The following is a 23,836-nucleotide window of genomic DNA, read 5'->3' as shown; positions in this document are numbered from 1 at the left end:
ACGACCCCGACCGGCGGCGCAAAGACGATCCCCGCGCTCGGCGCCCCTCAGGGCCGGGGCGGCAGCACTTACGGTGAGCGACGTGCGGGGGGAGGCAGCGGAGAGCGGCCGCCGCGCGCACCCCGCCGCCACCGGCTGTGTACGCCGGTAACCGGGGCAACCGAAGAACGCCGGCCCGCCCCCGCCCCTCCGCCCCGCCCCCTCGGCGCCCCTGCCCTCGGCAGCGGGAGCTGTTCCTGGTGCTGACCCAGCAGGCGGACTCGCCCCGCAACGAGCGAGGGTCACCCCGGCAGTCCGCCCCCGCCGAGCCGGGAGCCCCACTGTTGAGGGGCCACGCGTGACACAGCCCCACCGCTCCCCCGGCCGCCAGCAGCGGCCGGGGCGGCGCAGGCGCGCTCTCTCCCACGCGGCGTGTGGACGCGCCTGCGCGGTGGCCTGCCGCCACTTCCGCCTTCCACCCGTCACGGCAGCGGGCGGTGCGGGTTGGTTTTCGGTCCCTGCTTCCCGGTCCCGTCGCGTTCCCCTTCCGGCGGGAGCTCGGCGTTTCCCGCGGCCGCTGTCGGGCGGCCCCCCTGCCCTCGCCGTGCCTTGGGGCCGGGGTGAGGCCCGAGCCCTGCCGGGCCGCCATGCCGGTGGCGGCCGCCGCCCCCATGATCAGCTCAGTGCAGAAGCTGGTGCTGTACGAGACCAGGGCTGTAAGTAGCGTCCGCCCCGCCGCCGCCGCCGCTCCCGGGGGCGGGGGGAGCACCCCCGCCGGCCCCCTCGCTGGGGGCTGCCGCACCACGCGTGGGCAGAGCGGGGGGACGTCCTGCGCCCCTGCCGTGCTGGCCTGGCTCTGCCCGGGTCTGCCGGCCCGCAGCTTGTCAGAGAACTGTTCCTCACCTTTCTCTTCCTTCCTTGGCTTTTGGGTTGGTCACACATCCAAAACATGCAAATAACTAAAACCAAGTTTTTACAATTCTTGTCTTCACCTTGGCTCTGCCTCGTGACTTCACCAAAGGGCCGGTTTCTGTCCTAAGTACTGTTGGTGTACGCAAGTCTCAAAGCTGAGCTCCACCTTGCTGTAAGCTGGAGGCCCGGCTTAGGTTTAGGCCCCACATCGCTGCTGCTGCAAGCATTTGCACGGCTACCTGCCTGTTCTGTTGTGTGGCTGTTGTCACCCGGCCAGGCTGACAGCAGTGCCAAGTGCCGTGGTGAATTAAAACCAGACAGCTGACGTTGTCCAGAATTAAAAAGTCACGATTTGAATGAAGAATTTAAACAGGATGGCTGAAGTGGTTACCACCTGCACCTCACTGCTGCTTCTGAGAGATTTCAGTTCTCATTGGCTGAATGGACTGTGCAGCAGCTTCCAGAGGTTTCAGTCTGACCTCTGGAAGTAAGCTGTTGAAGATTCTTAGCATTCCTTAATATTGTGTTGCAGAAGCTGTAGGGATGTGCTGTTCACAGTAGTTTTTGCCATGGGCAAAGTGGATTGGAGGTTTGAGTGGTAATTGCTGCTTTAGCCATGTGATGAGCACCATGTGAGAGTCAGGATCCAATCATTGGTGTAAATAACCCGAGGTAATGCTGCTGTGTTTATCATCCTTTAGCTCCCAATCAAACATCTTTGTGCAGTTCCTCTTGTTTCATAGAATGTTGGTTTTTCACTTGAGGTAGTTTTGGATAGCATTAAGTACTTTAAGTGTAATGGTTCTTAGTTCAGATGTTACCTGTTACCTGTAGTGACAACAGGAAGTAGTTTTTCACTGAAGTCAGCATAGCCTCTTGAAACCATACCAAAGTGACAGGATAAAGCCTGCAGAATTATTGGTACCAGTAAATCAGGGTTTGAATCAGTTTCAGGGGAGGTTTAGATTGGATATTAGGAAAAATTTATTCGCTGAAGGAGTGGTCAGGCATTGGAACAGGCTGCCCAGAGAGGTGGTGGAGTCACCATCCCTGGAGGTGTTCAGAAAACATGTAGACGTGGCACTTTGGGACATGGTTCAGGAGACACGGTAGTGTTGGGTTGATGGTTGGACTTGATCCTAGAGGCCTTTTCCAACCTTAATGATTCTATGAAATGGAAAAATTGAGATTACTCTTGCTCTCCAGAATGTTACTTGTGCTTCACCTATGCCTAAAGGAATTTTGATGGCTGCATTAATGCATCTTTCTCAGCATTGCTGCAAAATGTTTTCATTTCAGCTAAATTATTGCTATATGGGAGAAGGGCAATGGGGAAGGATAATTCCTGAATCAGGTCCTGGATTACTGAATGTAGTTGTTCTTGGCTTGCAACTCATGCTACTTTTCAGGTAGCTGAGGTTTAGCATTTTGTGACTGGCATGCCTGGATATTTGGCTTAATTTTGTCTGAGCTTTAAGGCTCAGTTGCTGAGAGACAATCTGCTGTTCAAAGAGACAGTATTAGGCTTTAGGTTTCTGTCAGCTGACTACAAATCTCTAGGCCTCACAGGCTGATCCTGTCAGTTCAGGAGCCACGTTTTTTCACATCTGGCTAGTGGTTGCTGGCAGTATCTGCCTGAAAGAGTGGGTTTGCCCATGCTCTGCTGTGTTCAGCATTCAGTAAGGGGCAGGTCCAGCAGTCCTGATCACTCCAGGAGGCGAGATGGCTTTGATCAGCCATGAGAGGCAGTGGTTTGTTGACCAGTACATGCCACTTGAAATGTCTCAGCTGAGTAATGGTGTCTCAAAGCTGTTTATTCAGTCACTTCTTGTGGGGGATATAAATGGAATATTTTCCCAGAATATGGTTATATGTTCTTACTGAAAAATAAAAAAGTATGCTATTCTACCATGAGTTGTAGTACTTTGAATATTGAAATTCAAATTCCAGGCCTTTTTTTCTAAAGGAAAAATGCTATAGGAATCATTTGGAGTAATTAGTTGAAAAAGGTTGATGCAGTTAATAAAATCACAGATCCATGTAGGTTGGAAGGGACTTCTGGAGTCCATCTAGTCCAGCCCCTTGCTCAAAGCATCTTCAATGAGAGCAAGATGTCAGGGTTGTGTTCAGTTGAGTTTTGAATATCTCCAAGTACGGAGATACTACAGCCTCTGCAGACAACGTGCTCTAATGCTTGACCACCCTTGTGGTTAAAAAAAAAAAAAAAAAAAAAGGGGGTTGTGGGGAAGAAGTTCCTTAGATTAAGTTGGAATTTTGCATGTTTCAACTTGCATCTTTTGCATCTAGTCCATCTACTGTTTGCCCCTCAGAAGAGTTTGGCTCTGTGTTATCTGTACGTTCTCGTTAGATAGTTCTAGACAGCAGTAAGGTCCTGCCAGAGCTCTCTGAAGGCTGAACAAACCCAGTTCTCTCAGTCTCTTCCAATGTGTCATGTGTTCTCTCCTCTTGATGGTCTTGGTAGCTCAATGTCTATCTTGTACTGCAGAGCCCAAAACTGGATTTCAGACTTGGTCAGGTCACAGGGAGTTTTAGAGGGAGATTTGCTGTTACAGCTGATTCAGTGTCACGTTGGGCTTCTGTCAAAAGTTCCCACTACTTCTCCCCGAGGTGCCCCTCATGCAGCCTCCTTTGCATAAAATCTCACAATCAGGCAGTCGCCAGCTGTGACAGTTAGTCATTGATGTGACAGAAGCATCACCCAGACATAAAATAGAATGACTTTCTCCTGGTTCAGGTTACTCTTTGGATTTCCTTAAGGCCATATGCTTCCAACGTAAGCATGTGGGACAAGGAGTTAGATCAGGTATAGGTTAACATGAAACTATATCCTAAGACTCCTTGTGGAGACCTTGGGTGGGCAAAGAAGGGATGACTTAAGTTGTCAGCAGTGGGAGAAACAGTGGAGTTCCTGTAAAACCCCTCTGTGCTAAAGAAGAGGTGAAATGGATGAGAAAGCGGATATGGTTAGGCAGGGTTTTTTAGTTCTTTTTTTTTTTTTTTTTGAGTTAAGAATACAGTAGCATTATTTAAGTCAAACAGGAAAGGCTCTGGTAGCGTTATTGGAGTCAAACAAGAAAGACTCCTAGAGATGAGGAGAACTGAATTCACAGTGTCAATTGAAGGAACAGAGAGTAAAATTCTATATTTGCTATTAACAATTATATTTAGGGTAGTTGCTGAGACCTACGTTTTTAACTGATGCTTTGGGTCAATAAAGATGACGGAAATGTGAATTGTATCTCCTGTTTGTCTGGGGAGGTTGAAGGCTTGTTTAGAAGTAGTCAGAAAAATGAACTAAAACAGTTGTATTCAGATCAATGCCAATTATCTTGCATTTAATGCATATATTTACGGCTGAAATGCACACCAGAGGGCAGTAAAGATATTTCAGCAATATGACTAATAAGAAACAAAAGATATTTTCTTCTTTTCTTCAGGAGAAGATGGAACTTTTGTGTATCCCCCAAATGAAGCCCACCTGAAAGCGGTAGTTTAGTTCATTGGAAATTATCATTCCCTTAAGGTGGTGTGACATTGAACAAGTCAATTTGTGCCATCTCTGTAAAGGCATATCACTTGCCTATCTTTCAGGGTATTATGAGACTTAATTAATATTGTTTTATTCTAATCAGGTTCTTCTACAGTCTCCATCTCCACAGTATCCAAATGACTTGCACAAGCTTATTAAGCAATGTGACTAGCATAATTACCTGTAGATTTTTCTGCCTTTTTCCCCAAGGAAAACTATGTGGGGTTTTTTGTTTTTGTTTTTGTTTTTTTAAATTTCATTTCTTCTAAAAATAATTTGAACGGTTTTGTGTTAATAAAAAACAGGGTTTGCGTGTTTAATGCTGAAGTTAGCCTGTGGTCAAATTGGAGAAATTTTAATGTAGAAGATGATTTCACAGAAAAAGCTACAGAATTTTTACTGAATTATGAAGTGCACTGATTATGATTATCTGACGCATGGTTAGCTGACGCATTTAAAAAATGTTGAAAGCAGTAAACAATCTACTGGCCAACCGTTAGCTATCATAATTTTCTAGCTATAAGTGGCTGTGAAATTTGGTCTCTCTGGAATGGTTTCGTTAGCAGGAGACAGCCCCTCTCAGCTGACTGTCCTATTCCGTCTGTAATAGTGTTCCATGAATGGCAGTGACATGATGGAGCAGAGGATGGAGCTGGGACAAGAGAAGGAGTTTCACAAAACTTGGGAAAACACTGTTTCTGTCTTAAATGCCTTGATATAGTGCCAGATAAATGGGCAATAAAATAGAGAAACTTAATCAGCTGGTGTATGTGGGATCTGAGACCCTTTATGAGTACAGCAGATACTTGGTGGAGTAGCAGTGATGAGAACACCACAAGTTTTGAAGCATATACGGTAATCAGGCAGAACAAAAATAAAGTTTAAAAGTGGTAGCGCTACACTGCATGTGAAAGGTGTGCCTTCAAATATCTGTCTAAGTTGTTTTGGCGGCATACGTTTTATTTCTTTTGTCCTGAATTGTCCTGCATGTCATCATGTAGTGACTAGATCAACAGGAGAGAAATACTCTTAGATACTTGGTTTTGTTGTGAACCACTTTTCTAGATGGAATGGTGATGAGGAGTTTGTGGAGAAATTATCACAAATTGACAAATTTAAATGTAACAACGGAAGGATGAAGAAAAATAGGTATTTTCTGTCACTATTTTTTATTTTTGAAATTAAGTTTGTTATGGCCCTAAAACTAAATTAATATTTTTCCTTGTTTAAGGTAAGAATGTATTTTGTGAGTACAAACGTACTGAACGAGGGGTGAAGCTAAAATGAGTAACAAGACTGAGGTTGTGAAACAGGGAACAATCAGAGTAGTTGTAGAAATAAAATCCAATATATTCAACATGCTGTAGTTGAAGGGTAATATTATCTCCATCCTGGAAATTTGAAGACATATGTGTACTAAACAGCAGAACGGCTGTAAATATTTTCAAGTTGTTCAAGTCAAGGGTGGTGCTGTGACTGGAATGTGACAAATGGAATATTTAATCAATTCAGAAGTCCTATACATAATTTTCTATAAGCAAGTAGTTGAAAATTAAGGTAAATGACATAAAATGCAGTCTGGACTTACAAAGATGCCATCTTCATGTAAAAATTAGACAGCCTTATGTATTTAAACCAAATCCTCTATGGAGGTGCAATGCTACAAGGAAAATCTCGGGCTTTGCTGATGGAAGAAGGGAGGTTAGCAGAGAAGTTAGTGTGACCTAAGTAAGGTATTGTCTCATAGGGTTGATTCTTTTCAAGTAATGGTTTTAGGACCGATATGCTTCAACATTTTCACTAATGTTATTAGCCCGAATTATGAGTCAGCTGCAAGTTTTGAAATATTGCAAATAATTAGGATAATCAGAGCACAAGATAGCAAGAAATGACGACAACCCTCAGGAGTAGATAAAAGAAATAATTTGAAATAGAATGGTATACTATGAAACTTCATGCACCTTAGGATAGATTACACACCAATAAAAGTTTGTTGAGGGTTTATCAATTCAGAGGCAGTAGAGGAGGGTGATCTGGGTGTTTTATCTGGAGAAGGGGTGGGAGGTTGAGCCGCTGATAAAGTACAAGTCTGAAAAAGGCAGATATGGTCTTTTGTGTGAGAAATACTAATGTACCTCTATAATGAGACCTTGTATGGTGTATTGTGTACACTTTTTGTCCATATTAATGTAAGAAATAAGAATTCAACCAGGAACAGGTCCAGTGACATAACATGATGCTAGAGATGTCTTGGGAAGAACAAAGGGACAGCAAGATTTCTTTAGTCTTTTGAAGTGAGCGCTGAAAAGGGATCCAGTTACTTTCTGAAAGCATTCCAGCAGAATAGATGCTAAAGAGGGGAGAATTATTTGGCTAATGGAAAGTGTATGTTGATGATTAATAGATTTAGCTGAAAATTAGAAGGGAAAGTCTTGAGGAACCCCTCAGTGGAGCCACAAAAGCAAAATCCTGTTTGAGACAAAAAAAGCTTTGGTTGCCCTGTGACAAAAGGGCACTGAATGCTGTGGCTGTAGGATGCAGAGTGGGCAGCCATTCCTCTGTGCCCTGAGAGAGGTGCTTGGCAGGATGCGTTCTTAAAATTTCTTGAATTGAAAGAGCTTCTTTTGAAGAATTTCAACAGATTATTGGAAGCAGACAGCATGTGAACTGAATTCTTGTGATTTTCAGGTACCTCGTTTCTTCCTTTCTTCATGTCATTCTGGCAGTTTCTATGAGAGGTGAAAGGCAGTTGCTCTCTGAAGTGGTGTAAGATCTATAGAAAGAAAGAACATAGTAGAGTTTTTGCTGTACCTTAAATCTAGGTGTGATTATTTTTTCCCCCTTCTTTGGTGTAGTAGAGAAAAAAGGCTGAACCTATACCTTTTTTAACCCTATTTAATATCTTGTTTATGCCTTGAAGATTTCTGATCTACAGTCAAGTTCAGTACAAATTAAAACCATCACCCAGATATGAGGAAGAGGCTTTTTCTTGCATAACTTTATGCCTGTTGTGAAGTAGGGTGGAGGTCTGATGGCAGGTGACAGATATCATTGCGCTGCCCAGTTAAGCATAAGTTAGAGACATAATAGTGTGCTGATCCAAAGTCTCAGTGTTCACATGAAGGTTTCTTATCTGGCAACCCAGTGTGTTTATTTAGTTTGACAGAAAGTGTGAATAGCATGTAAATATCTTCCTGTACTGTGTGCAGGTGTCCATGAGCTGGGGTCTGCAGGGCGGCCTCTGTGAGGAGAGGCCTGACATGGCCAGTTCCAGATGGCTCCAGCAGACTCACTGCAGGGCATGGATGTGCCCTGGAGCCAAGGTGTTGGAACCTCTGTAATAATGTATTTGAGAGAGTGTAAAAAAACGCTATGTGAGACCCCCTGCAGCCCCTGGGGAGGACCACGCTGGAGCAGGGGGATATTTCCTGAAGGAGCTGCAGCTTGCAGAGAGGACCTGTGCTGGAGCAGGGAAAAGTGTGAGGTGGAAGGAGCAGCAGAGAAGAACTGTTACGAGCTGACTGCAATCCCCTATTTCCCACACCCCTGTGCTGCTCGGGGCAGGGGAAAGGTAGAGGAGTTGGGAGCGAAGCTGTGCCAGGGAAGAAGGTGGGGCGGGAAGGTGTTTTAGTTTATCTTTGTTTCTCGCTATCAGAACCTATTTTAATTGTCAATAAATTACATTCATTTTCCCAAAGTCAAATCTGTTTTGCAGGTGATGGTAAGCGTAAGGCAATCTCCCTGTCCTTACCTTGACCCATCACCTTTTCCATCTTATTTTCTCCACCTGCCCTGTTGAGGAGGGGGAGTGAGGGAGAGGCTGGGTGCTGGCCACGGTCAACCCACCACACTTACTTAGGGTTTTGTGCTTTTAGACATATCCGTGGGCTCAATGGGTATCTTTTGCAAGCGTTTTGTTTAAGTTCCTAAGAGTTTTCTTTATGCTATTTGCAGGTTTAAAAATTGGCTGTATTAGTGCACTGCCATATTTTCAAGTAACTTTTAGTGTATTTTCACTTTTTTTTTCCTTCTGATTAAGCTGTGTGTTGCTTTTTAACTGATGACTGAAATAAGTTCTTTACAGTGCAAACATTTTTAATGATAATTAGTCTATACAAAGAAGCAAATCATAATTTTAGACCAGGGGTTCTAAGAACTAATCTTCTTAAAGAAAAAAAGAATGTGGGCAGAATGTTTGATTTCAGAACTGTTACCCTGACATTATAAACAACAATTTGCAGCAATAAGTTTTTTATTTTGTTTAGAATACTTTTAGAAGAAGCTATTTTTATTGGTTTGGCTGAATCAAAAGATTGATAAAAGAGGGTGTAAAGCTTCTCAATTAGATTGCTTTGGTCAAAACTCAGTCCCAGGTGGAAGTGACTAATGATTGTTCCTATCTTGTTGTTGCTTAGTGATAATTGTGTAATAAATTAAGCTCCAGTCTAGATCTCATAGGCAAGTACCTGCATGATGCACTGTCCTGGTTGGTAAAGTGCACTTCTTAGCAAGTTTCAGTGAGGCCAAGGGCAGATTAAACCTGAAAACAGCATGCTTCGTCTCAGGTGATGGTTAAAAAGCTTTGGCAGAGTAGTATAAGGAAGCCCGCACAGTTTCTCCTTGTGTACTGTTCTGTTGAGAAAGTACTTTATTGGTCAAGGTTGTCCATTTATCTAAATGCTGTGGCTGTGCTGTGGAGTAGAATTGTTTGAGACGTTTGGAAAATGATTCAATTTATTCACTTCAACTTAGTAATAAACGGAATAAGAGAATAAGGATAGAAACTCCCAGAATGGTTTCTGTAGCTTACCTGTGGGTTCTCATTTCTTTTACTGTAATGAATTCTGTTAATCAAAGTAGTTGTAATCAGCGCAGCACATTTTAGCTTTGAGTAATTTCACAACTATATTACAGCCTCAGAAATTAATTTATTTGATGATACATTCTCAGTGTTGTGTTGATTTGGTATTTTTCTTTATTCTTTCCTAGTATCTGTGTGATGGCACATTTAATTGCAGTACATGTCTCTGATATAGTTTTATGTGTGCTCCATATTATCCAGTAAAACATACTTATTTATTCATTAGATGCATAAATTAAGTAGCAGAAGCAGCTAATGCTGAAATATCATTTTTAGTTTCATTTTTGCATTGCTAGTTTTCATGTAATCCTTGCTTTCATTTCAGACCTTGAAGGTTGAATATGAGCTGGCATATCATGCTGTTTTTCCAGTAGTTGTGGGGTTGTTGATTGTTAGCTAGTCCTGAAAACTTCCCAAGTATAAGTCTAATTTTGTGTTCATAGTTTTGAGGACTAGTCCAAATTCAGAAGTTTTTGCAGGTGTTTCCCTCTTTATTCCTTCCACAAGAATATCCCCTAACATGCAGTGGGTAAGATTCCCATTTGCTAAATCGAGATTTCCCATTGCCTGGCTTTTGAAGAAGGTAGCCTTTAAGTCCATTGATGCTGGGGTTTGATGCTGTTGTCAACTGACCTTCCTCAATACATTACACAGCCTAGCATTCTAACTTCAACCAAACCCCCTAAATTAGTCCTTAAAGGACTTCAAAGAGAGCTTGCTAAGTACCACTCATTATGGTGGTTGCTACAGTAGTCTGCAGATACAATTACTAACCTAATCTAACTCTGCTGCTGTTCTAAGCAGCAGCAGCAGCACTTAAAGCTGGCACTATAGCTGTGCATAGCTCACTACAGCAGCTGCCAAGCTGATGTGAGTGACGCATTCCTCATAGCACTTCCTTATGTTTTATCAGTCTATTAAAATGGAAATGGAGAAGTATCCAGCTGAACTTCCTTGGTAACACCATTTTCAACTTCATATCCATGTCTCTCTTTTCCTGTGTGTCATGGGCCATCTTCCAATTTTAGATGTGGTCTTTGGTCCAAACTGCTGTTGAAGTTGTACTGTTCTGTTTTATTCAGGATGATTTGTCGGTAACCATAGGTGTTGCTTTGGGAAGAAATAAAGTGAATTTAATGAGCTGGACATGGGGGGAGATCACTGAGCTGTATTGCAGTATTATAGACTACTTAAAACTGTTTAATAAATTAACAATTTTCTACAAATAGAGAAGCAGCACGCTTCTCTAAAATGCAAACTTACTTATCATCTGTGTATTACAAATGTATATACTATTTCCCTCTGCCCATTCACTTTCTACCACATGAAGAAAAAGCTGGTGTGATGGCATGGTCTAAGCAAGTGTCTGTCTTGGTAGTTTGATGTTTCTTGCTGGTGGGTGATACCAGCAGTAGAGCTCCATCCTCCACCTTTGTGCCATTCAGTGCCACGCAGTGGGGGCTCCGACTTGCTCCCTGTCATTACGATTTCATTCGTGGGAAGCGCAGATCTTGGCACTGTGGGATCTGCTACAGAGGGTACTCTGAGGGGGGCAGGCTAGGGAGCCTGGGCTTTGCACAGCAGCACATCGCTGCTAAAAAAACCAGTAGGGAACAGTTTCTCCTGCCAAAGTGCTGCCTCAGAGGCTTCAGTGGGGGAGTGCTGAGATGGCATATGACTTTGAAGGGCTTTCTTTACTGTCATTTAGGAGTTAACAGCAAAACTTGCCACTCAGTAAGCACTGTAATGTCAGTGTACAAGATGGAGCCAGAAGTTGGTGGTGTTTCCTTTTATAGCCCTTAAAGTATTTTATTTTCTTTTTTTTAGAGCTTACTGACTACCTAGATGCTTTTGTGATTTCAAGGAAGCTGAAGAGGGCTTTAAGTTCTTCTTTCACCTTAAATATTTTGACAGTAAAGATGTTTCTTAACATCTAATTGGTATAAATTATGAAATTCTGATGTTTGCATGAATGTTGTTATTGATTTCCTCTCCCACATGTTCAATCCATGTGACTTTTAAAGTTAAGAGCTGGCTGCATAGATCCACATGAATTTGCCATGCTTTCCTACGAGCTGAGCATTATTAATGAGTTACACCTTGCTGTGTGGTAGTGCAACACTGATTAAACGAATTAGTAAAATGAGAACTGCTTATAGCAAGTCAGTCCTGCAACCTGTGCTTACCGTTAATTCCTCTAAATGTAAAAATTTGTTACAGTTTGATTCCCTTAAATGAGAAATGGACACATTATATGTTTATCTGTGATCTTTCTTCCTTATTTTAAATGAGAAATAAAGCTAGTCTTTTAAAGAAAGTGGTATTTTTAACAGGCATGGCTGGTCCAATTAAACTTGAGTGTTGTGGAAGAACATGGGTCAGAAGTCTATCATAGCAAATATAAGTAAAAAATGAAGAAAACTTGCAGTACTGAGGTACCTATAATTTTTCTGAGTTTAGTATAGACTAGGAAAGACTAGTTCGCAGAAATAGCAATGGGTTACAATATGGTAACAGTAGTTTCAGATCATGAAAAGTTACAAGCTCATGTGTATAAGCTTCTGCTAAATTTTACAAGGCAGATGGGACTACGGTAATGGCTGGGGCAAGGCATAGTTGGGCAGTGCCTGGTGTAAGTTATGGTTTTTTCCCCTCTCTAAACAGGTTTTCACCTTTCTTCAATTTAAAATTTTTTTTTCTTACTTGTAAAATGGAGAGATTGAGGTATTTTAAGGCGTAAAGGTTGACTGTATACAAAAGCACCTGCCTAAGGTATTGATATCTAAAACAGTTTATTCACAGCCCATATGGAATATTACATATTTGATGTTAGTTGAAATGGATCTAGTCTAGAAACTATATAAATGGCATTGTTGATGTCTTATGTTACAATGGGCTTTGGTTGCTTTATCTCGTATCATCTAATTCTTTTTTTTTTTTTTTTAATGTAGCGGTATTTTCTTGTTGGAAGTAATCCTGCAGAAACCAAATACCGTGTTTTGAAAATAGATCGCACTGAACCAAAGGATTTGGTCATAATTGATGATAAAGTGAGTGCCTCTCTATTAGTTTTTTTTTTCAGTTATTCTGAATAATACTGTCTATATTGAGCTGAATGTAAATATTACACATTTAATCTGTTTCAACAAAGATACATTACAGAATCATAGAGTCATATAACAATTGAGGTTGGAGGGGATCTCTGGAGATTGTCCAATCCTACCCTCATGCTCAGAGCAATGTCAACTAGATCAGGCTGCTCGGGGTCATGCCCAGTCATGTTTCGAATATGGCTGGAGACTCCACAGTGCCTCTGGATAACCTGTTCTAGTGTTCAACCAACCTCACAGTAAAAAAACTTTTTCTTATGTTCAAATGGAATTTCCTGTATTTCAATTTGTGCCCATTGTCTCTTGTCCTTTGAGTGGATACCAGAGAAGAGTCTGCCTCAGGCCTCTTCTCGCCCTTCTACCACGTATTTATACACATTGATAAGATCCCCTTTGAGCTTTCTCTTCTGCAGGCTGATCAATCCCAACTCTCTCAGCCTCCTGTCATGGCAGATGCATACAGTATTAGCATGATAATGACTAGTTACAGTATGGGAGTGGCTACAAGATCTCCAAACAGCATGTTCCGTTTAATGAAGTTTTCCCAATTTTTTCAGTTTATTATGTATATGTTCCGGATGGCTTTCTTGTGTTCAGCTGTGCTGTTCTAAGTGAAAAATATGAACTACCATCTAGCCAAACTTTTAGTGTTTCTGATATATCACATCTGAAGCAAAATAAACAGCAGCAACAAGAACCTTAATGTACACAATAGAATAAGACTTGATTCCTTTCCAAGAAGTTTATGGTTTAAAATCTTAACACTTAAGACTTAAACATGTTTGAATCCACGTGTAACCATGAATATTTCTATTGCAGTGAAGGGTGAGTTTTGTGTGTAAAAAACCTTGTACTTTCTGGTAGGATGGAAACAGGAGACAGAGGATGCAGAATGGATGTTTGGTTTATTGTATATTAAGTAAATTCTTATATTCTCTGACATGAAATAAAGTTTAACTACGAAGGCAGTAACTTAAGTGACTTTTATTTTTAAAGCATGTGTATACGCAACAAGAGGTGAGGGAACTTCTTGGCCGTTTAGACCTGGGAAACAGAACAAAGATTGGGCAGAAGGGCTCTTCTGGGTTATCTCGAGCTGTCTCTGCTTTTGGTGTAGTGGGTAAGTGTTTTGTTTGGTTTTATAAAATCTTTATTTCTTAAGGAGATGAGGCTTACTGTGTCACACTGTAAATCTTTCTGTCTCCCCTCAGCTTTATTTTTTTTTCAAAGCTGAAGAGGATTGAGAAGTTTCATTCTCGATGATAGGTTTCTATGTATTTTGTGAAACAGATGGTCAGTATGGGGATGAGAGTTGTGCTATAACTTGTTTTCTTCATCAGTAAGGGAGAGATCTAGGAAATGGCCAAACTCTATAAGCTTGGTTGAAAACTCTACTGATCACAGGATACAAATCACATGCAACATGGCCTCCTGATTCCAGAGCTCACAGAATGCTTTTTTAAAAGAAAACAAAAGTTTATGTCCTTTATTAGGTTTTATTTTGTCATCACACTATTCAGAAAGATGACTCAATTTTCACTTTGGTTAACTTTTTGCAGTGACATATTTCAGTATTTCTTTTGATGGTTGAACAAGTGTAACTGATCAGTATGTCAACATAAATTCTTAAATGCTGATCAGCTGTCCATAATCCTAGAGAATTGCTTCAAGGATTTAATAGCTTCTAACTTCATCCGAAAGTGACTACTTTCCTCCCTGTTGTTAGATACTGAGGTCGATATACTGCTGGGTGACGTCTACAAAGTAAATGTTAATGTGTGCTCTGGCAGCTCACGGGCATACTTTTTTGCATCAATATACCCCTGAACATCTAAATACAAAGCTGCAGAGAAGGTGGAGACTGCAATTACTTTAAAAGATGCTACTGAATTCTGTATAACAACCGAAAAATAAGAAAATATTATTGGTATTCTAGTCTAAAGTGTCAGATTAAGCAGACTTTCTTCTATATTCTTTTGGCCCATGAAGCATTTTGGAACCTATCAATGGATCTGTTTTTCAGAAAGTCCTCAGATGAGGTTTATGTTCTTTATCAATTTATGAATATTAATAATATGGGTAAATCTAAAGAAGCTTCTAACAGTCTTGCAGCATTGGCTTTTTTTTTTTTGGAAACTGGCTGTGTTCAATGAAAATTTTGCATCTCAGTTGTACGTTTATATGTGCTCATCATAACAGGAGAGTTTATATTCTGTAGCTGAACAAATGTATTGGTTATCAGATATGGTGTACTATTTCTAGATTATTTTTTTTAGAAATAATGTGCTCTCTCAGTGATCTTCAGATTATCTTGCACTTTTAAAGTATATGCTTTAGACGCCTTCCATCTTGATTCTATCTGATCGTACCTGTGTGTATAAACAGTTAATTTGAGGGAGTGCAGATGGTCATTTATTTCTGCCTCCTGGCTCAGGTCAGGAGGACAGGACTATTTTTTGTAGAATTGGAAAGGACATCTTTGCTTTTTTCTCTGGTTATTTCGTTAACCACAGACAGTGCATTCAGTGCACTCAGAATGGGGTGCTGGTAGGCTAAGTCCTGGTTCACTGTATAGTGTTTAGAAGTAGAAATTGCTTTTAAATGGAGAGAACCAGGCCAAGGGGAAAGGCTGGGCTCCTTAATAGCCTTTGGTGTAACACTTGGTGAAATTCAAAGAATAGAGACTGTTCACTTAAGTGATTTTGGTACCTGGAGGATACATGAAGACCTTTGACTGCTATTTAACAACGGAAATTCAATAGTCTAGCTGCTTCAAATGGAAGACTTCATTTCTTACTGACAGCAGGGTCTCCTGTCCCTGTGCAGGTGAGAGCATTTTTCCAAGGGGGGCTAATAAGGCAGGAGAAAAGAATTGCAGTTTATTCAATCACGTTGCAGCCTCCAGCAGTGGCAGTGAGGAAGATGTGTGCTTTGCTCATCTTCTTTCATTTATAATGCAAAGCTAAAAGAACTGAATATAAATACAAATTAAAATGTAAATTGTGAGCATTTTTTTCTCCCCTCAGTTAATGGATTTATTGACAGTGCAGCTGTGACTGAGTTTCAGGCTCTTTACTAGTAGCAACCTATCAAAGCAGCTACCTCCAAGAGCTAATTCATGTAATTTATTAGTTATTAAAACTTAGTACTGTTGTATCACTGCCTAGAATGTATTAGAAACAAATTTGGGTTCAGGGCTGGTTACATCTTTCTATTTTTAATTTGAACTTATACATTAATATTGTATTGGTTTGTTATGCTTTTTCCTAATGACACGCAATAGAGATACCCAAAGAAGCAGCTCAGTGAAGAAGCATGGCTATGCCCTGTAGCATTAGGGAATGAGGGTGGAGGCTTCAGAAGCCTTTCTTTTGATAGGCAATAAAGCTAGACACTGCCTGTTCTGCCTCTTTAGCCCTCTACTTCAGCAGGGTCAAGTGTTGATATCTGAGCGAGAAAGTAGAAGAGCTTACCCCTGATGCTCTGAATGGGAAATTTGGGGGAGATGCTGCTATAAGCAGGGAATTTAATTCTCTGCTGTTGAGGAGAAAGAGCACAAAGGTGTTGTAGTACCCTCAACTCCTTTTGCTGTTCTGGGCACCACCCCAGTAGAGAATACATAAACCTGAAAAGAGAATTGGAGATTGGGATTCCTCCTTGGCCTGAAAAATTAACCTTTTGGTGTCTGAAGTAGTTAGGTATGACTCACTCTGAACAATGAGTGTCTTATGAAAAGCAAATACAAGTATCTTAAATAGACAGCAACTTATTCTGAATTTTCAGTGTCTTAACAGTGCTATCTAATATTAAAAATATGCACAGTGGAGGGGAAAAGCAGTAAAAATTGTACTTCATTGATTAACACTTACTGGGGTGAACTGTAAGTTTCTGTGTCTATGCCTGCATGTATTTTTTTATGTCTACATATACGCACATTATACATATAGCATTAAGAGCAAACAAAAATTCTACGAAGTCTTGAAACAATTCTGCTACTGTTTTTCTAAATAAGTTTGATCAGGTCAGCACAAATATCTAACTAATAGCATTTCAATGCTGTTTTAACAGGTTTTGTCAGGTTTTTAGAAGGCTACTACATTGTGTTAATAACCAAAAGAAGAAAAATGGCAGATATTGGAGGTCACGCAATATATAAAATAGAAGATACAAATATGATCTACATTCCAAATGACTCTGTAAGAGTCACTCATCCTGATGAAGCCAGGTAAATAAAGGTGGTAAAGAGTGTGTACTTTTTGAATATTTTCTAAGCAATGGTGAACTGCAACTAGAAATTTCGGTCATGGATTTCCTTCTGTTAGCATGTCGTTCAAGTCATTTTATCTTAGCTGATAAATTAGCGTGGAAGAATGGAGAATGGGCCACAAGTTCTGTGGCCTCTAATCTGCAGGGTAGATACAGGTGCTACAGTCTTTTAGAGCTTTTGTCCACATCTCCATGTCATTTACATGTCAAAGCTACATCATAGCAAATGTGCACCAGGAAGCATCCAATATAAACATTGTTCTTTCAAGGACAAAGTAATGCTAATATTGGTTTATGTTGTTTGGGGTACTATTCTTTTGTTAGTAGCTCTAGCAGCATGTTAACGTCACCTGAAGAGACCTTTTGTGCCCTTCAAAAAGTGTTGAGTGGAGTATTTAATTGAATGATTCTGTGCTGACAGAATTTTCTGTATGTTGGTGTTATAAAGGGTGCTAAACTGACCAACTGGTAAGTTTAGCTTCTGTTTTTATCTTTCTGTGACTTTTTTCTGAAGAAAGAAATTTGAGCCTTTGAGCAAGGAACCTTGTATGAAACGTACAAGTACATCCTGGTGGTGTTTTTATCAGGGTGCAGTAACTTTACTTCTATGAAATACCACACAAATGATATCAATAAACTGCTTTTCAGTCCGTACCAAGTGTGAATAGTCAAAAAGTGATGGATTATGATAAACTGATGTCAGGTAAGAAATCAAGCCAATGGTAACTATTAAACAAATTTCCACTTTGAGGTGTGGCTGATAGTAAACCTCAGTCTCCTCTCTTAGAATGCAGCAGACTTGTATTATCTAACCTATATATTTATGGAGTTAGCCTTTTTATCTTTCATAGACGGTGTTATGGTTTCTTCTGAGAATTTGCAAGTAAGTGTATGACAGGTTGAAGTAGATATTTCTTTTCTTGTTCATTTATTTGAGAATAACACTGAAAATCTTTAATTCTTGTATAGTACTGTTGGGAATTTGCTTGTGTAAGTCCTAGAGAATTTGAGCCACATGTGTGGAAAATAGCACTGCAGCTATATCTACAACTGCATAAAGAAGCAGAGTACATACACGAGTAGACACTTTATTAAAAAAAGGCTATTTGATTTATCTAATCCAGATACCAACATTCTAGTGGAATTACCTGTCAAAGCAATTACAGTAAGATAGCTAGAGAGTTTATGGCAACAGTCAATATTTGTAGGTAGTTTAGTTTCTGAGATCTTCTGAATGACTTAATGGGGTCTGTCTGGTTAAAGTAATAACCTTCCCTTTAACTTGACTTATTTTGCTAGGTATCTGAGAATATTTCAAAATGTGGACCTTTCTAGCAACTTCTATTTTAGGTAAGTATTAGTTACTAATTCCTTTTAAAAAATGTATATTTATACTTGCTATAAGATTCTGCTTTTGGATTGATACCCAAAGTCTTTAGGTTGATATTCTGGGGAAATGAGATGTGACCATACTGCTTGTCTGTGTTCATCTGCATGTTCTGAACCTGCTTTCTGCTTCAACAAATTGATGAGGAGTGTAGTCTCCATGAAGTTGAAAAACTGTAGAAATATTAGTGACATAGTAGAAGGTAGACACTGAAATGACTGTTTCCACTGAGTGTTCATCCGTGACAGGTTATGCAGCCTCTTTGGAAAAGTAGTGTATTTTAGGGGGTTTGCTTGTCCTGTCAGTGTTTCTTTCTTGACCTCATTTTTATAGAAATAAAGCTTTGCCTTGATTAAGAAACAAAGATCTAGAAATAGATCTAAGATATATCCTGCGTAGGGGACATCTTCCATAGGGCTTTCTAGGCATTATCAATTCTCTTACACATTGTTTCATAAATGCTGTACCTGAGACAAGTTTCTGTGTCTAGTCCCAGCTACTATTACACATGAGATTTTTGGGACAGCAGAATAATAGGAGAAATGGGGTGATAAACCTGACAGTAGTAGTTAGACGACTTTAAGACTTAAAAAAAACAAAACTAAAAAAACCACTATTAAAAATACCAAAAGGTATATCTAACAGTCTAGAACATAACCCCTCTTGGAAAATAAAGGCTTTTTGTCACAGCTGTATCTGTGAAGATGAAACCTACCACAGTTTCATGTCTGTTTTCGTAGTTTTGCATGGGAAGGCTTTTTCACAGTATAAAACCTGCTTTTTCTTTTCCAAGCTTTGTTTCCAGCCCTAACATCACACAATCTTCTCTTTTTTTTTTTTCTGCTTGGAGATGATGAATGTTTGCTGTTTCTGTGGTTGTGTGTAGAGGGTAAAGAAGGTTCTTGTAAGACTTCAATAAACATGTTTATCAGCTTAATTTAAATTGTTCTTGGCTGAAATCATAATATATTTTTTCTGCGTGGTTTTCATTTAAATCCTGAACAGAATTAGAAGTTAGGTATAAGAAAGCATGTGGTCTAAGGGGAAAATGGCAGAATAGCCTGAACAAATGTTTTCCTGGGGTACTGTTCAAAGGTTCTGTTATATGCAAACTGAGCATGTAACAGACCTTCAGGTTTTTTTCTAATAAGTAAGCATGTCGGGTTGTTATTATGGAGGTGTAGTGAATACATGGGTTAGACTTTGTTATCATCAGTGATAAATCTAAATGTCCAATGTTTAAATAATTTTTTTTAGGTCATTAATGAATAACTAGAACTTACTGGAGGACCAGTAATCATTGGTGCTGTCTTAGGCTAAAATGGAAATCTGTTTATATTTCTGATTCAAGTGTTGTGTAAATTTGGTATCTCCCTGGGGAAATGAATCCTAGTGGCTTACAAAATTTAGCAGTTAGTGTAGACTGTTGTCAATATAACAGCCATGAGATGCAGAATTTGTTACTGTTATGGAACCGATAAACAAAACCCCTTTTGGTTATTCAGCAGCCACTCTCTTAGGATACATCTATGATACAATCAAATCCTAGGACATATACAGTTTTTCTGGATCAAAGTTTTGGCTGTTTTGAGTTCAGGTAGTAGTTAGACAGTAGGACTTAAATCTCAGAAAAATTAGGTTGTCTATGTATATGGATATTTCTGGCAGAATAGCTATTTTTGATCTTCAGGACTGGTTCTGGGGACATAGTAAATTAAGTTTGTTGATATGCTTTGTTCAAAAGGCATGTTTAGTTTTCAGTTATAATAAGCATATAAATACAGTTTCAGCTACTGTACTTTAAGTAGTTTCAATGTTTGTAAAGCTTCTTTTGGAAATAATTTGTTGCATTTGCCAGTACAGAATCAGAATCTGTGTATCTTGTTTCAAGGTCTTTTTTTTTTTTTTTTAAAATTGATAAAATAGTGCTGTGTTAAATATAAGTACAGATGGAACGTAAGGGCTTTCAGAAAAGTCCTGTTTATCTACAGTTATTAATAAATATTAACTGTCTATCAGTTACAGCTATGATCTATCTCACTCCCTTCAGTATAATCTTACTGTCCTGAGAATGCCACTTGAGACATTAAAAACTGAAACAACTCAGACCCGACAAGAGAGTTTTGATATATTTGAAGATGAAGGACTTTCAACACAAGGTGGAAGTGGTAAGAAAATATGTCTAATTAAACCAATGTTGTTCGTTATAAGTACATTTAGAATAAGTTTCACTTAAGTTTGCTTCTGAGAAATATTCGGGTCTTCCGTATCGATCAGCAGTCTTATAACAGTAGTGAGTTAGTAAAAGGTTACGTAAAGTGCCAATTACAGACATTTGAATTTGAACAATGCAATTTCTAGAGGCGGTTAATCATTGTTTTGTTAATTTACATTGCAACTCAGGGAGATAATTGAGCATGCTGACATTTTTCAGCAGTTGATTATTCAGCTCACTTGTAAGATTCCCAACAGGAATGAATCACAAAGAAAGTGGGAATCACTAACTGATTATGTATTAATAAATCTCTTTTTGTTTCATGTTGGAAAATATTGATGACGGAGGAATTGTATGAAGTTAGTATCAACTTGATGTAGTAAGCACTATCAGGAAGCCTAAGAAAAATTAATTTCAGTTAAAACAACAGCTTCACTTTGGATCTAACATTTTTGTAAGAGTGTAAAGATGACTAACCAGACAAGAAAACTCTTTTCTATCCCTTTTGCTTCTCACTTAAAAAAAAAGTTTCCCCTGAAATCCTTAATATTGGATTTCATTCTGTTGAAGCTGATGCTTTTTACGTTTTATTGCCCTGTGACTTGTACTAATTATCTGTTTGTCAAAAAATAACTTTTTTTTTACTTTTTGTTATTGGATATGTGGCACCATTTTTTTCCTTGTTTGATCATGAAATATCAGAAATAACAGTGCTACCTTTGATTCATAATGAATACATTGCTGTAAAAGTGGTCTCAGACAGCTGTGGAGATATAACTAACCTTCTTGGGTAATAATAGAACACGATGCCTTTAAGTACGTTACTGATAAGCAAAACAATAGGCTAAAGGAAGTCTGCTACTGTTTCGCTTAACACAATGAGCTTGATATGGAAGCCAGCTTAGATGCAACGTAGAATCTGGATCTGTGCTTGTATTGGTTATAAAGAGGCTCAACAGTCCCTCTGTATTACCACCCTTATTTGTAGTCACCTGCTGTGTAACCTCTGTTGCACAGAAAATATAATACAGAGAGAAATATGATTAAAAAATCCCACTTGTCCTAAAGTAACTTTGGTTCTCTGAGATAGTCTGAATTGCATGACTCATCTTCCATCTTTTCTAACCCAAAATGAATCTTCCACGGCACTGAAGAAGAAATATATTGGTCCTGTTTTCTGTGCCCCCAAAAGGGACTCTGAAGGTCTGACAGGCACATAGTTACAATACAGAAATGCCTGAAACAACCCCCGATGCAAATTTATGCAAGATAAACTTGGACACCGTTTGTCCACCCTTTCATTTTTGAGACCCTTTCATCACAACACCTAGATTGGACCTACACTGACTGCAACTCAAAGAATGATAATGAATGTGAAGTAATTAATCATCTTTGATACTGGAACTTAATATGTTAAATAGTTGTAAACATCTATCATACTGTCATTTAAAAGCCTAAAAGTAATGCTTTACATAGTATGTCCTAAATCTGATGGAAAAATTGAAAGATAATCACATAATGTATTTCCTTTTAAAGAAAAGTTATTTCCCCACCCTCTCCACCCCCACCCCAGGAAAAGATAGTAGTAACATGGTTATATATATCAGGAGTTGGTTGTCAAATACTACAATGGCAGAAATAACCGTAAGGAGTGGAGGGAGCAATAATTCCTCCTGTGCAAACACTTTTATCTGCAAGATCCCTCAGGAATCCATACAATGGCGTAATCTCTTTTATGTCTTTGTGAACACATTGGGAGATAAAGATGCCATAACGCTGACCCCATCAGCAGCACGCTGATAGCACACGCAACTCCATTTCCAGTAGATATTAGTAATGTGTCTGTTCACATAACAGAATACGTGTGAGAAATAGCCGCCTGTCATTCAAGAACAAATTCTTGCCAAAGTAATGCTGCTAGAAATGAGAAAGAGGACAAATTGCTGACCAAATGCTTGTGGCCAGATTCTGCTGCATGTATACACTCCTTCACGAAAATGGTTACATCAGTTTTCCGTGGACTTATGGTAAATTGAGTGACTAGGTAGTAATAGTTTGTGCAACAGCTGCATTTTTCACCTTCAGTCTGTTAGAGAACTCATCTTTTTCCCCCAGCAGAGCATTTGGCTGCTATAATTGACATATATACTGCTATGATACAATTTATCCTGCCAGAAACTTCATCTGAAAAAAGTATGCAAAAATGTAGCTAAAAGAGTTCTTGTCCTATTCCTTCTCTTTAAGATTCAGACTCATTCAGTTCCCTTCACCCCCTTTTAGTGCCAGTTGTCATCTTGGTTCTGATTTTGAAACAAAAAGGCTCAGTCTCCAGATATATCAGAAGTTGAATTTTAATTTGCAGGTCTACAGCAGTTGCATTTCTCGGTGTCAGTGCAAATTAGGAAAAGCAAGCTAAATTATGTGAGAAGGGGATTAACATGCTTTTTGTAAAGGTGGCCAGGGCTATGCCTGATCTTCCAGAGCCTAACAGGTAACTCCAGAGGTGACTCAGAACTGAATAGCTTATAAAGTCCTCCTATGAGAGTACTTTTGCCTTAACTGGACTTTACAGCTTATTTCCCTTATTATCAAATCCTCTGCTGTTACCATGAAGGGATCTGTTTTCAGTGCTGAAAGCATCAGAAACTTCTCCATGAAGGCACTCAAATACTACAGTGACTGGCAACCATAGAAAAATTGCAAATCTTCGTAAACGTTGAACTTTAGCATGTGCCTGAAGTTATCTGTGTTTGGCAAACTGCAAGGATGTGAGTAAATGATATACTGAGTTGCAGTCAAGGGAAAATCAAAGTAAAGATCCAATGACCTGGATTTTAAAACAGTCCAACGCAGGTATGCTTGTTTCTTAATTACTAACGCCTTTTCATTGTAACAACTTCCTAGGTGTATTTGGGATTTGCAGTAAGCCTTACGAAAAGTATGTGTGGAATGGCAAGCTTCTGGAGGCAGTAAAAAATACTGTTCATCGTGACTGGCTGTTGTATATTATTCACGGATTCTGTGGGCAGTCGAGTATCCTTTTAGTGTTGTAATGAATGTTGGTTTATTGATTATTATTTTTTTTTTAAATTTGAGAGTGTGAAATACATTGAATTATTTCTCTGTCATGTAAATACTTTTCAATTTTGGAATTATTGGTTGACTTTTATTTTCATGACTCTTCTAGGCTTTTATGGCTGAACAGGAAATACATTTTTGCTAAGGATACCACAATCATGTTTATGTTCTTATAACTGGGCCTGACACAAGTAGACTCCATTCTAAGTGAGGCACTGTTTGTAAGCATGGGGTTTAGTAATAACAACTTTGAGAGGATTTTAAGGCTCAGCTATATTTTTTCCTGATATTTGAGGAAGGGGAGTAAAGCTAACCAGAACTGAATTGCTGACATAGAAATGTTCTTTTACTAATCTCCTTTAAAATATTTTTTTAGTAACTGAGATTTGCAGAAATTCTTGTATTTACTCTGTTTCTGTTGATGATAGAACTTCATGCCTGCTGTGTGAAGAGAGTTAAGCAAACAGTAGAACATCTG

At 39.4% G+C, this 23,836-nt stretch overlaps 2 protein-coding genes across 3 annotated transcripts in view; one reads left to right on the top strand and one right to left on the bottom strand.

Moving 5' to 3' along the window:
- The window catches only part of AK9 (adenylate kinase 9), a 70,162-nt gene extending 69,510 nt beyond the window's left edge, over positions 1–652 (bottom strand). Inside the window, exon 1 of one of the 2 annotated variants that reach the window (XM_064447478.1) lies at positions 73–652. In XM_064447478.1, the coding sequence (XP_064303548.1) occupies positions 73–652 (580 nt within the window). The remainder of the gene's footprint in view (positions 1–72) is intronic. The other variant, XM_064447477.1, reaches the window with a different exon arrangement.
- Positions 590–23,348, top strand: LOC135312616 (polyphosphoinositide phosphatase-like). Its single transcript, XM_064447484.1, has 7 exons — positions 590–695; positions 12,254–12,352; positions 13,409–13,532; positions 16,481–16,637; positions 17,978–18,028; positions 20,085–20,233; positions 23,185–23,348. The coding sequence occupies exons 1-7, from the start codon at positions 627–629 to the stop codon at positions 23,331–23,333; spliced, it is 798 nt and encodes a 265-aa protein (XP_064303554.1). The 5' UTR covers positions 590–626; the 3' UTR covers positions 23,334–23,348.
- Positions 23,349–23,836: the final 488 nt, after the last annotated feature.

This window comes from Phalacrocorax carbo, chromosome 3, assembly GCF_963921805.1.
Source record: "Phalacrocorax carbo chromosome 3, bPhaCar2.1, whole genome shotgun sequence".
Taxonomy (NCBI): domain Eukaryota; kingdom Metazoa; phylum Chordata; class Aves; order Suliformes; family Phalacrocoracidae; genus Phalacrocorax; species Phalacrocorax carbo.
The sequence above is the reverse complement of the archived record's forward strand: the minus strand, read 5'-3'. Positions and strand labels throughout refer to the sequence as shown.

Excerpts from the sequence above, each read along its gene's own strand:
- LOC135312616 (XM_064447484.1), top strand. The coding sequence starts at position 627 with ATGCCGGTGGCGGCCGCCGCCCCCATGATCAGCTCAGTGCAGAAGCTG. Across the intron at positions 696-12,253 it reads TGCTGTACGAGACCAGGGCT|CGGTATTTTCTTGTTGGAAG; the intron begins GTAAGTAGCGTC and ends TTTTTAATGTAG. Across the intron at positions 13,533-16,480 it reads CTCTGCTTTTGGTGTAGTGG|GTTTTGTCAGGTTTTTAGAA; the intron begins GTAAGTGTTTTG and ends CTGTTTTAACAG.